This window comes from Aspergillus stella-maris (genome assembly GCF_047715825.1).
Source record: "Aspergillus stella-maris strain CBS 113639 unplaced genomic scaffold BDV14scaffold_5, whole genome shotgun sequence".
NCBI lineage: Eukaryota > Fungi > Ascomycota > Eurotiomycetes > Eurotiales > Aspergillaceae > Aspergillus > Aspergillus stella-maris.
Genome location: NW_027396799.1, coordinates 24,318 through 41,305, shown reverse-complemented (window position 1 = coordinate 41,305; position 16,988 = coordinate 24,318). Strand labels below are relative to the sequence as shown.

Here is a 16,988-nt window from a genome sequence, read left to right as displayed (position 1 = left end):
TCTTGCTCTGCGCCTGCTTGACGGCTATCCAGTTCGCTAGTATTGTTAATTGGTAATGCTGACCGTTGACTCATTCAAATCTGAACATATCGCAGTCTCAAGGGACAGAGCGAATCACGCGCTACGATGGACGGCCTAGGGCCTGACACGATCATTCAACAACGCAAGTGCACTTTCGAATGCCTTTACAACATCCATATCTGCATGAATCTGTTAGTTATCATATAATAGGTATCACTTCCAACGTACAATGTTTCCTCTTTTTCTCCAGACTTTCTTCAGAGTTCTGTACATGATGCATCTGTGTTTTGAACCTGCATACATTAGAACTGCACATCAGGATATCAATGACTTGCCTCTTCAACGCCCTCGTCTCATCGTGTTGGACAGAGGTTTGGGACCATCTTGTGAAAACCTGAGATGTTAGCCTTCGTTCCAGAGTCCTGTTCTCTTGACGTACACCTAGCAGCCCCGTGATATGATTGCGCAACTCTTCCTCAGATTTCTGATGCTGATCCATCATCCGTATGTAGTTGCTTTCAAGTTGAGACCAATCGTTGTCCTTGATGCTCTCTCTGAGCTGCAATCCGGCTTCTGTAGCAGCAGGTGGCTGCTCTCCGGCGGATTTGCCTCGAGTCGACCTGAATGGACCAGGAAGGCGAGTGGGCGTTTGGTCACCGGTTCCCATGTTGGGTGCAGAAGACACTCTAAAGACGGTTGTCTACAGAGCCCTGTATTGAACAATATCAAAGATATATGAGAGAGATCCAAGTTTCCTTCGAATTGGCGTATCCTGCTCGGCTTGAAAGTTAAGCCTGGAATTTTCTTCCAATGCCGTGAGCATACTATGACCTCAAGAAGCACAAGACCCCTTCCTCATCTTATGCACGAAGAAGAAATGGTCTTGTTATGGCGCCGCAAGACAGGGACAAGGAAGCAGTTCAGCGCAGCTGAGTCATATGCTGCCTGAGGCTCTATCAGGTGACGTCCTACCTGCGACCCAACTTCAACATCATCCTCGCTGTGAATACCTTTCTGGGCTTGTGCTTTCCGGTCTCTACCAGCTCTGCAACATATCGGAGAGAGAAATGATATTTAACATCTTATATGCAACCGTCTCAGTCGACACGCATGGGTCCGAGGCCGAGCAGCCGGACTATTGATCGAATACCCGATGACTTGGAACCCCGAACAGTTGCTTCGAAGTCCGACCGAGCGACTTCAAATCCCCTGAAATGAGTTGCGACATATGCACGCGCGCTCAATTATCAGCCTTACTCTGCTCAACATGTGCTCGAAGTCATCTCTACCAGCTACGCCTCAACAATGCCAGCCTTCTTTTGGAACGAGAAAACCTAGGCCAGCAGATAGAGACCGCCGTGAAGGAAGCGGGGGACCAAGAACAAATACGAGAAGCAGACGCGAAACTACATGATTCTATATGGGCCTCTCAATGTGCCAGTATTGAGCAAACCAAATCGTCTGCGAGGGTGAAAGTTCTCACCGATCAGATTGAGAGCATGAGGTCCCAGATCAAAGATAAGCAGTATGATATCGCACAGCGCCGAATAACATTAGCGCGACGACGCTCCGACTCCGAATCAGCTGTATACCAACTGGCGGAGCGAGAATCAGGGTTCCTAAGCGGCATTCGGAACAGTATCAAGAGGACGGATCATTTGTGGCACTCCAATCACACCAAGACCGCGGAGGCCCGCATTTTCTTGTGCCGTGAGGCTGCAAGTCTATATGGCTTAAGGCAAAAGGTCAGGAAGAGAGACGATGGTCTGAAGGAGACCTACACCATTGGTGGTGTAAACATCCTTGATCTCCGAGAACTGAATGGTAGTCCCCGACTTCAGTCATCAAGCTTGGTATTAATATATAGATAGGCGCCTCGCCAGACCATATATCAACCTCGGTCTCCTACATAGCTCACATTCTGGTCCTCGTTTCTCACTACCTGTCGCTCAGGCTACCCGCCGAGATTACGCTCCCACACAAAAACTACCCTCATGCGACTATATACACTCCCTCCGCTTCGTACCTTTCCCGAGAGTCATATTCATTGACATCATCAGAGCACTCGACGTTCCCGAGCTCAACCGCATACCGCGTGACTGACCCACATACGTCTGTTCCTCGTCCTCGACCCCTCTACATCGAAAACAGTCTCCCAAAATTAGCAAAGGAGGACCCTGGGACGTATAATCTATTCATCGAAGGTGTCACTCTTCTAGCCTGGAATGTGTCGTGGCTGTGTCGAAGCCAAGGTCTCAGCCTAGGTTCCGATTCGTGGGAAGACGTCTGTGATGTCGGCAAGAATTTATGGCAGCTTCTTGTTGCGCCCCCTGGACAATCTTCGACTATGGTCAGAGCTCTTGCAAGTGACATCAAGAAAACTTCACGATTGAAGACCACCATTCAGCGGAGCAAGTCCTTCCCCATTCTTGGTCATTACTCCCACGGTACCGCGCACTCTTTCCTAGGTGCATCCGAAGGAACCGACTTCACCAAGAACTGGAAACTACCAAATCCCACAAAAGTCATTGACAGGCTAAAGTCAACACTTCTTGGTGAGATGGCCAGTGCGGAATGGGAGCTACTAGAGGAAAAGGAGTGGGATGATATTCCTCAGGCGCCAACAAATTCTCACGAACTCCCTAGTAACACGGGTACGGCACCAAACCACAGATCAGAATCTGTAGACGCAAAGGACTCCGCAGTCAAGCAAGATGCCCTAGACGGTTTTCCTGGCACCGCTCGATCAAGAGGAACGAGTGGATGGACTAAGCTTAGAAATAGGTGATAGATATAAGATCTCATGCCATTTGTTTGATAGCTTCGCTATTTTATATGCTGAAGCCTTCAACACTCATTCTCTACTCCCAGCCACTACAAACGGACTATTCATAACTGTATGATGTTAGTGTATCCCGTTGTCCAAACTAGAGACCTACAGTTAACATAACCCACTAAGAGTAGGTATTTGGGTAGTTGTTAGTGAGAGGTGGAGCGGGCCGCTTACTAACCCGGGATCTTCTGATTGATAAGATAATGGCTCGGCGCAAACGTGTGCTCTTGAAGTCGACGCTCAAACCGTTTCCACAGCATGCCTGCCGTCGATCCGTGAGAGCGCCATACTTTCTGAGAGTACTGGTTAGAGTGACGCATGCAAAAACTTACCAGTGCATCTTGATTAAGGTACCGGTGTCGCCATCCCAATTGCGTTCTCAGAACCGAACTGCATCTTGGAAATCTCCCTGGCGCGATCAGATGCCAAACAACCCACGACGGGAGGACGCATAAGGATATCATAATAGGGGTACCGGGCTGCCGATATGGGACTCTCAGGTGAGTTGCCGGTGTTTTGAACCCCCTCCCCCCACTAACTTGTTTTTGGCATTATTATCAGGTTTAAATTACTAACATCCCGCAGAGTCTCAATCCAGTGCTTCAGCGCTTTCGGCAGTGCCAGATGCTCTGCTTCTAGCAGAGATATCACGACGGAATGTATACCGAGACTCCGATCAATCAAAGCCGACTTGTGGCTCAGTCAGGCAAGGCGCCTACAACACTTCGCTACATGTTATGGCATTATTTCTCATTCTATTGCTGAGCACATTAGGTATGCGTGTCCTATGTCTGCTGTGGACTTACTGACGCTTCAAAGCATGTTCATTTCCTATCATTGCTCGCCGATTTCCGCGTTTACCAATACCCCGGCGGTTTCTCTTCATATCAAGACATTTTGGGACGGGGGTGCTCATTGCCACGGCGTTTGTCCATCTACTCCCCACAGCATTCGTTTCGTTGACCGATCCATGTCTTCCTCGGTTCTGGAGTGAGAGTTACCGTGCCATGGCCGGGTTTGTTGCCATGCTCGCAGTCTTTGGCGTTGTCCTTGTGGAGATGTTCTTTGCCATGAAAGGGGCTGGCCATGTTCATGGCAGCGAATATGATCAATTGATCAGCGAAGGAGCAAATAGCGACGAACATGCTGATACTCACCTCGACGCTACAAACAACATCCACCTTTCGTCTGTATCTGGATCCCGCATGACTTCGTCAGCACATGCATATGATACTCGTTCATCAGACTGGACGGACGATTTTAGCCCAGAGAGCTCTTCTCCGCAATCGGTCAAGGAGGATGCCGTTTCGGGCTTTGGAGAAAATGACAGGGTTATTAATCCACAACGGTCCGCGAATCATCGTCGCTCCCAGTCGGGTGTTTCGAATGCGGATATCAAGATGAGTTTGCAGAATCCCCAGCGCCAGCTTTTGCAATGCCTTTTACTTGAGGCCGGGATCCTTTTTCATAGTATCTTCATTGGGATGGCCGTCAGCGTCGCCACAGGCACATCTTTTATTGTCCTCTTGGTGGCCATCTGTTTTCACCAAACGTTTGAAGGTTTTGCCCTCGGCGCTAGGATCGCGTCCCTCATCCCAGACCTTTTCCCTCTTTCGTCAACCAAACCGTGGCTTATGTCTCTTGCTTACGGCACCACGACCCCGATCGGCCAGGCTATCGGCCTTGTCCTACATAATTTCTATGATCCGGCCAGCGCAACAGGTCTCCTCATGGTTGGAATTACAAACGCAATTAGCAGCGGGTTGTTGCTCTTTGCTGGCTTGGTAGAACTTCTGGCAGAGGACTTTCTGAGCGAAGACAGTTATGTGACCCTACGGGGCCAGCGGCGCGTTGAGGCTTGTATAGCGGTAGCTGCTGGCGCGCTTCTGATGGCCTTTGTCGGTGCATTTGCTTAAGACTGGCGCCAGAGGTTCATGAAGAAGCTTCATTTATAAATTTTATAGCGACTCATTGTATCCACACTAGCGGTCTTATGTGCCCTTCTTCTTGCTTTGGTCCATTGCTCCGCCTGATGTATAACCATTGTATGCCTAGAGTGTAGGACACTGTAACTATTGCGTCAGGCCACCAAGCTCAGGGCCAGGCAGTCGTTGGGTAGAAGACACTGTACGGCATATGATGTTCAGATGAATAGATAACCAACGCATCAATTTGCGTATATTGTTATATCTCTAGTAGGTACATAAGGTCGTGACAAGATGGTATAGGTAATTAAAAAGCCGCTTCTTAATGACTAGAGGACCGCTAAGCCAGGTACTCAACAACTAGGGCGCTGGCACCACCGCCACCATTACAGATACCGGCGCAGCCAACCTTACCCTTCTGGGCCTTGAGAACTCCGAGCAAGGTGGTCAAAATACGGGCTCCACTGGCTCCAAGAGGGTGACCGATAGCCACGGCTCCTCCGTGAATGTTGACCTTCTCCTCAGAGAGACTAAGGAGCTTCAGGTTGGCGAGTGCAACAACGCTGAAAGCCTCGTTGATCTCGAAAGCATCAACTGCGTCCTGAGAGATACCGGCGTGCTTCAGAGCCTTAGGGATGGCAAGTGCAGGGGCGGTTGTGAACTTGCTGGGTTGCTGGGCAGCATCACCCCAGCCAAGGATCTTTGCAACTGGCTTCAGGTTGAGTTCCTTCAGCTTGGCTTCGGATACCAAGACGACAGCAGCAGCACCGTCATTGAGGGGCGAGGAGTTGGGAGCGGTCACTGTTCCGCTGCCGGGAATAAACGCCGGCTTCATAGCACGAAGCTTGTCAGGGTTGAGCTATGACTGTCAGTAGGTTCCTCCAAGCAGAGTATGTTCAGCGCTTACGTTCTTGGGCTCATCATCCTGCGACACGGTAACACCGGGCTTTCCGCGGAAGCCGGGAAGATCAATGGGAGCAATCTCGTCTTCAAAAAGGCCAGCCTTTTGAGCGGCCTGAGCCTTCTCGTATGATCGAATTGCGTATTCATCCTGCTGTTGTCTGTCGAAACCGTGGTCCTGTGCACATTCCTCCGCCTGCAATCCCATGAGTTCCTGCTTGCCAACGTCCGTCAACCCATCCTTCACAATGCCGTCCACCATGGTCTGGTTGCCGTACTTAGCTCCGGTACGGAGGTTGGGAAGGTAGTGAGGAGTGTTCGACATGGACTCGGTTCCACCAGCCACGACAATGTCCGCGTTTCCTGTCATGATGGTCTGCGCACCGAGGATGACAGCCTTCAGGCCTGAGGCGCAAACCTTGTTTACTGTGGTACAGACTGTAGAAGGCTCAAGACTGGCGCCGAGCGCGCACTGTCTAGCGGGGTTCTGGCCGACACTGCAAAGGTTAATGTTGCACATGTATATCCATAGAATTGTCCTACTTGGCAGAAAGAACGTTTCCGAAGAAAACCTCCTGAACATCGGACGACTTGATACCCTCGGCTTTTTCAACGGCGGCTAAAGGTGAAAGGTTTGTTAGCATATTAAACTCTTGTACTCGTGACGGCTTCTACCTTTGATCGCATGCGAGCCCAGCTGCGGGGCGGTCTGGCTTGAAAGAGAGCTGTCGCAAGGTCACGATGTCAGTATTACTCCTGTTGATCCAAACCAATGATTTTCTTACCCCAGGAACGAGCCCACGGGTGTGCGGGCGTAAGAGACAATGTAAACGGGAGGAAGAGAAGCCATGGTGGGAGACAAGAGGGAGGGCGAGGTCTATGCGGGGATGGTATCGGTTTTGTAGAAGGGGCTTGCTCAAATGGAACTGCTCAGTCTTGACAAAGGACAAAGTCTAGCAAGCAATTGAGACCGGAAGAGTTCGAACCACCCTTTATATACCTCAAAATCAAAAGAAGGACAGGTTGAGCGGTGTCGGCGAGGTGGGGTGGGATGGAGAATACGTAGTAGGAGGAGGTACAAAAGGGTAAAATTGCGTATGGGACAGTTTGCATTCTCAAAAAACCAGTCAAATTAGCTACTCTGAGTAATGATTTCTCTGATCTGCCCACTTTTTTTACCTAACAATGGTCCAATGTGGTGAAATACCGGTTAGCATGCGGCGGCTCAGTGAATCGGGACGCCAAGCTCGGCGAGCAGAAGTTCTTGAAGTTACCCCGAAGAGCTCGTACCGGCCGCGAAAAAGTAATCCTCCAGTTGCACCAAAGCTATCACGGCTGGAGCATTACGCGCGACAGCACAATGGACGACCTTTATGATGAGTATGTTAGACTTATTTTACCTGATTTGACCTGGCTGATTCCCCTTAGATTTGGGAACTACATCGGCGAGGCCGCAGAATCCGACGAAGAGCTCGAGCAGGACGATGTCAAGCCGCAGGCCTTTAACTATGACGAAGCTTTCGGTGCAGATGACGATGAAGAGGCTTCTCGGCAGGAATTGATGGAAGTGGACGGTGCGCTACCCCTACGACTTCATTAGCTTGACTCCTCTAACACTCGAGACGCGTTTTAGAGGGACCATCCAATGCCGTTATCCTACACGAAGACAAACAATACTACCCAAGCGCGCAACAAACATACGGTGAGAATGTCGAGACACTGGTACAAGAGGAGGATGCGCAACCTCTCTCCGAGCCAATAATTGCGCCAGTCACCCAAAAGAAGTTTTCGATCGAGGAAAGCCAACTGCCGCCAGTTTTTTACTCGCGCGAATTCATGACAGATCTGCTCAACTTCCCTGAACAAACAAGAAATATTGCGATTGCTGGCCACCTACATCATGGAAAAACCGCGTTTATGGACATGCTTGTCATGCAAACACATGATCTGGCTGAGCGCCTCGACAAGAAAACAGGGCGAAAAAGGGAGGAACAGCTTCGCTATACAGATGTTCATCATTTGGAGAGAGAAAGGGGACTTTCGATCAAAGCGGCACCTATGAGTTTGGTGCTTCCGAGCTCCAAAGGAAAGTCGCATCTGTTCAATATCATCGATACTCCGGGACATGTCAACTTTGTTGACGAGGTAGCCACCTCTTCACGGCTTGTCGAGGGTGTCGTTCTTGTGGTTGATGTTGTCGAGGGTGTTCAAGCCAATACGGAGCAAATCATTAAGCACGCCATTTTGGAGGACCTCCCCCTAACCTTGGTGGTAAACAAGATGGACAGGCTGATTTTGGAGCTGAAGATCCCACCCAACGATGCCTACTTCAAATTGAAACATGTGATTGAGGAAGTCAACACAGTAATCGAGAGCACCATACCTGGACATGGTGAGACGCGCCGGCTGAGCCCCGAAAAGGGCAATGTGGCCTTCGCTTGTGCCTCAATGAAGTGGTGCTTTACTTTACAGTCGTTCGCAAAGATGTATGCCGAGACTTATCCTAAGATCGAAACGAGCGACTTCGCTATACGTCTATGGGGTGATATTTTCTTCAACCCAAAGAGTCGGAAGTTTACCCGAAAAGGAGTGGAAGAGAACTCTAAACGGACATTCGTCAAGTTCATCTTGGAACCCATATACAAACTTTACTCGCACACTCTCAGCGAAAGCCCCGAGGATTTGAAGGACACGCTCGCTAGTGTTGGCATTAGTCTGAAGCCAACCCAGCTCCGGGCAGATGCCAAGGTGCTGCTCGATCTGGTTTGTGAACAATTCTTTGGTCCTGCTGGAGGATTCGTGGATATGGTTCTACAACATATCCCTTCTCCGGTGGAGGGTGCGAAGAGAGCTCTGGAACGATATTACACTGGTCCCATGGACACAAAAGTGGCAGACGCGATGGCCAGATGCGATGCTGATGGACCCCTCGTTGTGCATGTTACGAAGCTTTTGGCAAGCACAGACGCTTCGCGGTTCCATGCTCTTGGAAGGATCCTAAGTGGCACAGCCCGTCCGGGCCAACAGGTTAGAGTTCTCGGTGAGGGTTATACTCCTGACGATGAAGAGGACATGGTCAATGCTACCATTTCGGATGTCTGGATCGCCGAGACGCGCTACAACATTCCAACAAGCGGCGTCACCGCCGGTAACCTGGTTCTTCTCGGTGGTGTGGATAATTCCATTGTGAAGTCAGCAACCCTTGTTTCCAATTTTGATGAAGAAGCGCACATCTTCAGGCCGGTCCGACACATGACAGAGTCTGTCTTTAAGGTTGCAGTGGAGCCTGTCAACCCCTCGGAACTGCCCAAAATGCTCGAAGGTCTTCGCAAAGTCAACAAGAGTTATCCACTTATCTCGACAAAGGTTGAAGAGTCCGGTGAGCATATAGTCCTCGGAACGGGAGAGCTCTATATGGACTGTGTGCTTCACGATTTACGAAGACTGTTCTCCGAAATGGAAATCAAGGTTTCTGACCCTGTCACCCGTTTCTGCGAAACTGTCGTTGAGACATCAGCCATCATGTGCTATTCGATCACACCAAACAAATTAAACAAGATCACAATGATTGCCGAACCTTTAGATGATGGCATAGCTGAGGATATCGAGAGCGGCAAGGTCAGCATCAAAGACCCAATACGCAAAGTCGCGCGATTCTTCGAGGAGAGGTACGACTGGGATAAACTCGCCGCGAGAAGTATTTGGGCATTTGGCCCAGATGAGATGGGGCCGAATATGCTACAGGACGATACGTTACCATCACAAGTGGACAAGAAGCTTCTTGGAAGCGTTAGGGATTCTATAACACAGGGCTTCAGTTGGGGAACCCGAGAAGGTCCATTGTGCGAGGAGCGTAAGTTATTCCTCACATGTAAACTCAGATTACATGCTAATTCTTACAGCAATTCGAAACGCAAAATTCCGACTCACGGACGTTTCCCTGGCTGACCAAGCTATCTACAGGGGCGGCGGCCAAATCATCCCCACCGCCAGACGGGCCGTCTACTCATCATTCCTCATGGCCTCGCCTCGATTGATGGAGCCGATATATTCCTGTGCGATGACAGGGCCAGCAGATGCTGTTGCATCTGTTTACACCGTCCTGTCTCGCAGGCGAGGCCATGTTCTTTCTGATGGACCCATCGCAGGAACGCCTCTATACTCCGTCCGTGGCCTTATTCCAGTAATCGATTCTTTTGGCTTCGAGACAGATCTTCGGATTCACACACAAGGACAGGCAGCCGTCAGTCTGGTTTTTGACAAGTGGAGCGTGGTCCCCGGCGATCCGTTAGATCGTGACGTGAAGTTGAAGCCGCTGGAAACGGCTCCGGCAATGGCAACAGCTCGGGACTTTGTTCTAAAGACGAGAAGGCGGAAAGGTCTGGCGGAAGACGTGACCGTGAGTAAGTTTTTAGAGCCGGAGCTTTGGAAGGGCTTGAAAGAGAGTGGTGTGCTTGAATCGTGATTGCCGAGTTGCGCGACTTAGACCACTTGCCGCGTGCGGTATTCTAAATAACAGCCCCGTCGGTGTACAATGTAAAGTTTACCTGCACGTTTCCAGCATCTTGGCGATAACGCCCATTAGTGTACCATTTTCGAGCGCTGCGGCAACTCTCTCCTTATCGGCGAGCTGTTTGTTCACCTCGTCGGCAGTACTATGCGTTCCTTCCTTGATTTGTATGTCCACTCGAAAGCGAGGTGGAAGTGACTGTTCTAGACGAACACGCACGCCAAGCCCTATGACAGTGGCCAAACTGCAATGGGTGATTGTTGGCGTAATGAGGACGGTGACTGTCCGAAGCGGCGAATCAGGTATATTTGGGAGAGAGGGTTTAATTGCAATGTCCGGAAGCGATACCACTGCCAATGCCCCCAAGGAAATGGGATGTTCAGGATCGGAAATGGTAGATATGAGATCTAGCATCGTTAAACCAAGTTGCCCTTATAGATGGCTGAGGATATTACCATATATTTCTTGCTCGTCAATAGGCTCCTCCATCAGGTCATCGTCGCTTTCGGGTTCAGAGGCCGAGGAGGAGTATTCCGGAAGAATGCCGACCGCATGAGAAGGAAAGAGGGAGGCGAAGAAGTCGCTCCCATCAGTGCCAACCTTTTGGATGACTGAAGGCCGAAGACGCGTAGGGAGGTCAGCAGTGTTGAGAATTGTCGGGTTCGAGTTTTGCATTTCAGAAGCCATGGTGAAAAGTCCTCGACAGAAGAATCGACAATTTGGTTATTGCGGTTCAGGAGTATGCACTATGCACCACCCGCAATAAGTCAAGGCTGTGGAAGAACTATCTTTCCGAGGGGCCGGACCACCCCGCACTCTTCAGAGAGCAGGCCGAGAGTGGTGAGAAGTACTCCGTAGGGAGCACTGAATTTACCGTCCAGCATCCCTGCCGTGCTCGGATTCTAGACCGTCTGCTTAGATATCATATTATATGTGTCTAAAATTAAGAATCACAATTATGCTTTTGTCCTGAAGATTACTCCCAGTCGAAACCGAGTTCGATGCCCAGCCATGCAGGAACTTGCCACTACTCGCTTAAACTCTGTCCATGGAGGCCAGCAGGCTGGAAGGATCGTTGGATGACATGCGTGGGCGTAGAAGCTTCGACAGCCCCTCCAGGGAAGAATGCCTAGGCATTTGTAGGGCTTGGAGGGCTACTACAGAGCACAACCACCTGGTCCTGAGCAGATCATTAATCACCTAGAAGCCAGGAAAGGCCCGAAGTTCCTCCAGGCGGAGCCACTGGGACTGGGATCATGGCGATGCAAGATGGGATTGGGCTGCGGGACACTGGGACTGCTGCTGGTGCCGCACATCAGCGCGCCCCCTCAACACCCGAGGCCGATCGCCCTCCATCCCTCCTGTCCACTACCGTGACTACTACTGACTACTGTCCACTGTCCAGCGTCACTACTGTCGAGTAGCTGACCTTGTACTCTTCCACCGTCTGCTCCGCTGCGTGCCCTCTATCGGCTACCCTGTATACTGCTGTTGCTTTTTTTATCTTCCACACCCATGCTTGGTCCGCGCTCCTGACTCGATTGTCTGACAACTTACGTTTCGCGCGATACTTGAACGATCGTAGCTATGACCTAGCCGCACCGAGGACCTGCCTTGCACTCCGACGATACCTTTACCACCTACAATACTCAATCCTTTGTGCACGGCCCATTCTCTCGCTCATACCTGGCCACTATTCATACTGGCCTTCAGTCTTGGAACGCTAGGCCCTTGTCACCTTTACCGCTCAACATCGGGTCCGTGTCGCTGTGCTTAAACCGGGCGCCCTCACATGGTGACGGTCCACGGTCAATTGGAGTGTAACATCGTGTGCTAGCTCGTCCTTTCTCCATCAAACAGTCAGCAGTGGATCTTATATAATCGCTGGTGCTGCTAGTGCACAATGCGCTCCGCATAATTCCATTTACTCTTCCATTGTGAGTACCCTCGGTCTCCCTTGACAGTCAATCTATGAGTGCACCGCTTCCTTCGACGCTGCATACGAAGTGGCTAGCGCCTCATACTGAATGGCGCCTGAGGATGAGCAGCGATACTTCCATAGAGCCATTTCTATCTTCTTTGTCCTCGTCCGTTCGCTTTAAACCGTTGCTATATCAGTCGCTGACATCGCGCGCCAACGATTAGGCACCCTGTACATTATCATCGTACATACCCCAACTCTCAAGTGTTGTATTAACGACAAGTTTATCGCCGTTCAAGTCAATCGGACATTCGCAACCTGCTATCACGGCTGCGCTGTTTTGCGATTACCCTACATTGTTTTTCGGGTGCCAGATCAAGCTGTTTGCGCCTCTTTTTACGCTTGACCGGATTTTTCGGAGCGGCGAGATCTCTGTATACAGGAACTCAATCTCCTGTCAAACACTTCGTGAATAGACTGCGCGAACCGACTGCCCGTTTGGGTGGCCTTGAACGAGCTCAAATCACGGCCATACTGTCTTGCGACTTGCGAGGGGAATCCCTTGTCGCAAGGCGGGCCTTGCGACCACCATCACCCGCACCATTCAGACTGTTATTCTGGTTTTAGAAGGCTCGCGTTGATTCACTCGTCTACCATCGCGCTTGATCCACGGACCAAGATGCAAGGGTTTTCGTATATGCCTCCCACGGGCCCTCCTCGCGAGGGTCAGAAAAGTAAGGCTTTATCATAGCAACGCGCCGCACAACTCCCCGATGTTCTAGAGTACGTTCTCAATGCTGACCCCTTCTCTTGCCAGATTATGTCTTCGTTGATGAGCATAACAGACACAAAAGGCTCAAGGGTAGGCACCCCGCTTTGTATCCTCTGGCACTGTTGCTGAGTTTTTGCAGTCATGCGTGCCTGTAACGGCTGTCGAAAGCGGAAAATTAAGTGTGACGCTGCTACAACGAATACCTGGCCTTGTTCAGCATGCACTCGACTCAAACTAGTATGTGTGCCTCCAACTATAGGGCAGGAGGGCGATTTTCAGGGACAGGGGCTCGATACCTATCCTTCCAGCTCGCTCGACACACTCAATGCGCCAGAGTCTTCACATTCAATCTCATCCTATGCAATACCTCAAACTTATCGCGAAAATGTCCCGCCACATGGGCAAGCTATGCCACAGTACAATGATGGCGTCGGCTTTTCTCATTATGCACCTTCCAGCGTCTCTACCCAGCCCGGTCTCTACGAAACAAGATCATCACATGAGCCTATCTCTCAGGATACCTACCATAGCCAGCAGATGTTTCCCGTCAATCAGGCGCAGCCTATCGCAGAGGGTATTGATTTTGGCGACCATGAGCATTCGACCGCTGAGAATCTTAGTGAGGTACTTGGTGAACTAAAAATTGATGAAACCGGAATTGGTAAGTTGAAGTGATTCTTCTAATCGTACAACAGTCTAACATTAAAAAAAGCCCCATATATTCGGCAACAGAGGACGGACAGATCAGAGCCAGAAATACCCACCCAAGATGAACTGGAAGAGAGTCTTCCTCCTCTTCGTACTGGAGCCGGTTCCAAAATACGTATTCCTCCAGAACTCATGCCTTCCGATGATGAGGTCATGAATTATCTGAAAATATATTTTGATGGAATTCATCCCTACCTTCCTATCATCCACCGAGGGCATTTCTATTACCAATGGCAACATGACCGAAAAGCAATATCGCCTCTTTTGCTTGAAGCTTTGTTTGCCTGCGCAGGAAGGCTCTCGGATGACCCAGCTCAAGGGGCGCAGTGGCTGGCATTGGCAACCAGTGAGACTTCCCCTTTATCTTGTACTCCACAGAACAGATACTAAATTTTACTAAAAGGACACGAGTCCAGCTTCATGGATGTCCCGCGTCTGAGCACGATTCAAGCACTGCTCCTTTTACTGAAAGCGCGGGAATCATTGCCAAAGAAAGGATACTATTATCGCTCTTGGCAGACGGTCAAAACGATCATATCGATGGCCAAAGACTTGGATATTCACGAACACTACAATATTCACATGGATGAAAAGGCGTGTACTTTGAGCCCAGTCGAGTGCTTGGTTCAGACTAGGGTGTGGCAGGCCCTTCTAGTCGTCGAAGTTATGATAGGTGCCCCGCAAGGTACGAAATCATCCTAGCTAAAGTCCTTCAAAAATACCCAGCATTAACATACTCGCAGGGCGCTCGGACTACAGCGTTGACCCACAAACGGTTCATATGGACCCCGAATTGGACATTGAGAATCTGGACCAGTTTGAGCTTGATCGATCTAGGCAGTACGCCTATTTTGTTCGAAACGCTCATCATATACGCATACTCACGGATGTTTATCACAAGATAAAGAGGCAGAAGGACTGGGGCTCCAATTCGAAATTCGTCGAAAATAACCCAGTTTTTGCCGATTGGTTGCAAAGCCTTCCATCGGGTTTGCAGGTCAATTATCCTCCCGACGGCTCGCCTCCGTGGATCCCCTCTCATTTCGTCGGTAACATGCATTCGCATTGTCATCTTGGTATAGTCCTTTGCCACAGGCCACAATTACTTGCCTCCAAGTTTCCGGCCGGTGGAAACTGGAAGATGCACATGGCATTGTGCTACTCGTCTGCCAAGTGTCTTTGTAGACTTCAAGAAGCAATACTGGCTCGTTTCGGTCTGTCTGGTTTACTCTATATGCTAAGAGGCATTAATTTCACGATCTATTGTATCTTGACATGCACAATGTTGCACCTGGTGAGTCACGTCTTTTTTTATTGAGCATATGGTTTCTAACACTTCGGCAGGTTGCCATCACATCCCCTGACCCCGATTTTCACACCGACGCAAGAGAGTTTTTCACCCGCCATATGCGGATACTCGAGCGATGCTCAACGGCTTGGCCAATGCCCGAAATACAAGCACAGATCGATTCTTTACGTCTTGCGTTCTCTGCCAACATCAACCGCCCCTTCGAACTCAAACCTACATTTCCTTACGGCAGCCCTTCCGAGCCGTATCAGCCCAGCCCTACCCTTGAGACGCAATACCACCCGCAACCTAATCAAATCTCTAACTTGCAGGAGCGAGCTGGTTTTCACCCTTATCCGATCACGCCCCCGATATCAGCTGGCACTGAGGACTCCAAGGGTGGTACGCCTCAGCTACAAGCCCCAGGCATGCTTGCAACGCATCCTGTACACACCGATACCCCATTGGTCGATGAGAACAGCTGGGATCCAACCCGCATCATCAAGTAAGAACACCGGAAATCCTGTGCCCTTCGTGACATGACGCTAATCTTTATAAAGTCAATGGGACATGGCATTCTCCTTCAGTCCTGCCGTGAATTCGCCACCAATGGCAATGCCCGGGACGTCTCAAGGAATGCAGCCCGCTTTGGTAGACCAGTATGCTTTGCAATATCAACAGCCAGCCAAGCTTGCGGTCTCGCAAGCCTCGTCAGTCTCACAACCGCAGGTCAATCCGCAACAAGTGGTGTTTACAGCACGCGATTGGCAGCAAAGCGTGGCGAGTGTGTATGATCCGCATGGTCTCAAACGACGATGGAACTACTCTGTTGACATGGGGATGGAAAATAACGCGAAACGCCAACGTTGAAAACGTCGTACGAAGCCGCACTATCGATGTGGATCATTGGCAATGATCACATATTACCTCATGTCCCTCGGTATGTGAGTATCTGTGATACCCGGGAGGTAATGTCTACTTGTACAGTGCTACAGTGAATAGAGATGAAAGTCAGCATGATACCCCTTGAGTTATTTCAATCAAAGAAAGCCCTTGGCCATTTGAGAACCCTATAAAAGAGTCATTTCCAGCTGTCGTCACTGCGGATAGACTTCGCCGTGGCCATGAAGCAGTATTGACCACGAGACCACTTGATTTGGAGGTTCCCCATTTTCCGCTTATATTTTTGCCAAATTGCAAAGCATTTCCGTCCTCAACTCAAAACCGGAAACTGTACATGTACGTGCTCGCGAATAAGACCTTATGACCAGATAGCCCAATCTGACCGAATCCTGGCATGTTCTGTATGATTTCATTTGTGCATTTCATGTGTGCACATTTGTCGAGGTAAATTCCAAATATGGTATATGTACCCTGACTCCGTAGATCAATCGTTGTCGAAAACAGTAAACTCGAAGATAACTAGTCGGTAACTCGAATCCATCAAGATTTAGAAGACCCTCAAGGCGACCACGTCTCTGGCATAAGTCTTCGATTTGCCCTTCTCAAAGCTGAGGATTCAACTGCGTTGAACTATGCCAATACGCTCTTCGCGAGATCTGACTATCCTTGCTTTGTCGCCAGGTAGTGGCTTCAATTCATCACTGGGGTCGATGTTGACGCGGGTGCCATGCTGGGCGGAGCCATGGCCATTATTTTCCTGTTCCAACTTGCGCATCCGCTCCTCTTCGAATATTGTAAGGTCATCAGATGTAATGGCTATGGCGGTAGGTTTTCGACGGATCATGTTGTCGATTTTGCAACGAGAATGTGTCAACCTCGAGTCAGAACGTAGAAGTTGACTGGATATTCGTGTTCGTTGGTGCGGAAGTTCCCACGCAGCACCAAATCATGTGACACGATCCAAGAAATCCGACGACAGGAATCTTTCCGCATACACCGGAGCACAACACTCACTTGCTGAGTCGTCGCTGTCTAACATGCTCAAACCTAGGGCCATGCTACTCCGTCCGCGTTGGATCGGACTGCGGGATTCTCCCATTCCCTTGATTCGCAATTACTCCGTTTCCGGGGCATTGAAAGCAGATTCACCTCCCCGTAAGTCGCGATATTTCAGCAATGCCCTATACTACCCCAGATGTCTTTTTTT

General features: G+C 50.0%; 8 protein-coding genes across 8 annotated transcripts; 4 read left to right on the top strand and 4 right to left on the bottom strand.

Moving 5' to 3' along the window:
- Positions 1-42: 42 nt before the first annotated feature.
- Positions 43-915, bottom strand: BDV14DRAFT_100950 (uncharacterized protein). Its single transcript, XM_073765483.1, has 4 exons — positions 461-915; positions 357-415; positions 250-314; positions 43-200 (listed from the first exon to the last, which is right to left on the bottom strand). The coding sequence occupies exons 1-4, from the start codon at positions 686-688 to the stop codon at positions 136-138; spliced, it is 417 nt and encodes a 138-aa protein (XP_073632179.1). The 5' UTR covers positions 689-915; the 3' UTR covers positions 43-135.
- A 105-nt stretch (positions 916-1,020) lies between these two features.
- On the top strand, positions 1,021-2,900 carry BDV14DRAFT_100894 (Atg14 domain-containing protein). The gene is made up of 2 exons (XM_073765480.1): positions 1,021-1,845; positions 1,893-2,900. Exons 1-2 carry the CDS (start codon positions 1,236-1,238, stop codon positions 2,807-2,809), a joined length of 1,527 nt encoding a protein of 508 aa, XP_073632178.1. The 5' UTR covers positions 1,021-1,235; the 3' UTR covers positions 2,810-2,900.
- Position 2,901: 1 nt separating this feature from the next.
- On the bottom strand, positions 2,902-3,364 carry BDV14DRAFT_100857 (uncharacterized protein). Its single transcript, XM_073765478.1, has one exon. The coding sequence runs from the start codon at positions 3,316-3,318 to the stop codon at positions 3,028-3,030; it is 291 nt and encodes a 96-aa protein (XP_073632177.1). The 5' UTR covers positions 3,319-3,364; the 3' UTR covers positions 2,902-3,027.
- Positions 2,902-4,945, top strand: BDV14DRAFT_100895 (putative ZIP family zinc transporter). The gene is made up of 3 exons (XM_073765481.1): positions 2,902-3,354; positions 3,440-3,628; positions 3,674-4,945. Exons 1-3 carry the CDS (start codon positions 3,342-3,344, stop codon positions 4,768-4,770), a joined length of 1,299 nt encoding a protein of 432 aa, XP_073632176.1. The 5' UTR covers positions 2,902-3,341; the 3' UTR covers positions 4,771-4,945.
- erg10B (acetyl-CoA C-acetyltransferase) lies at positions 4,945-6,356 on the bottom strand. Its single transcript, XM_073765479.1, has 2 exons — positions 5,687-6,356; positions 4,945-5,638 (listed from the first exon to the last, which is right to left on the bottom strand). The coding sequence occupies exons 1-2, from the start codon at positions 6,260-6,262 to the stop codon at positions 5,120-5,122; spliced, it is 1,095 nt and encodes a 364-aa protein (XP_073632175.1). The 5' UTR covers positions 6,263-6,356; the 3' UTR covers positions 4,945-5,119.
- Positions 6,357-6,858: 502 nt separating this feature from the next.
- Positions 6,859-10,251, top strand: BDV14DRAFT_100905 (116 kDa U5 small nuclear ribonucleoprotein component). The gene is made up of 4 exons (XM_073765482.1): positions 6,859-7,059; positions 7,108-7,253; positions 7,313-9,532; positions 9,582-10,251. The coding sequence occupies exons 1-4, from the start codon at positions 7,040-7,042 to the stop codon at positions 10,142-10,144; spliced, it is 2,949 nt and encodes a 982-aa protein (XP_073632174.1). The 5' UTR covers positions 6,859-7,039; the 3' UTR covers positions 10,145-10,251.
- BDV14DRAFT_100852 (iron-sulfur cluster assembly protein CIA2) lies at positions 9,925-11,068 on the bottom strand. The gene is made up of 2 exons (XM_073765477.1): positions 10,645-11,068; positions 9,925-10,596 (listed from the first exon to the last, which is right to left on the bottom strand). The coding sequence occupies exons 1-2, from the start codon at positions 10,874-10,876 to the stop codon at positions 10,223-10,225; spliced, it is 606 nt and encodes a 201-aa protein (XP_073632173.1). The 5' UTR covers positions 10,877-11,068; the 3' UTR covers positions 9,925-10,222.
- Positions 11,069-12,789: 1,721 nt separating this feature from the next.
- Positions 12,790-16,104, top strand: BDV14DRAFT_210455 (Zn(II)2Cys6 transcription factor; the record flags this gene model as incomplete). The annotated part of the gene is made up of 8 exons (XM_073775895.1): positions 12,790-12,844; positions 12,928-12,972; positions 13,022-13,543; positions 13,595-13,936; positions 13,994-14,275; positions 14,334-14,884; positions 14,935-15,383; positions 15,439-16,104. 8 exons carry the CDS (start codon positions 12,790-12,792, stop codon positions 15,746-15,748), a joined length of 2,556 nt encoding a protein of 851 aa, XP_073632172.1. The 3' UTR covers positions 15,749-16,104.
- Between the last annotated feature and the right edge of the window lie 884 nt (positions 16,105-16,988).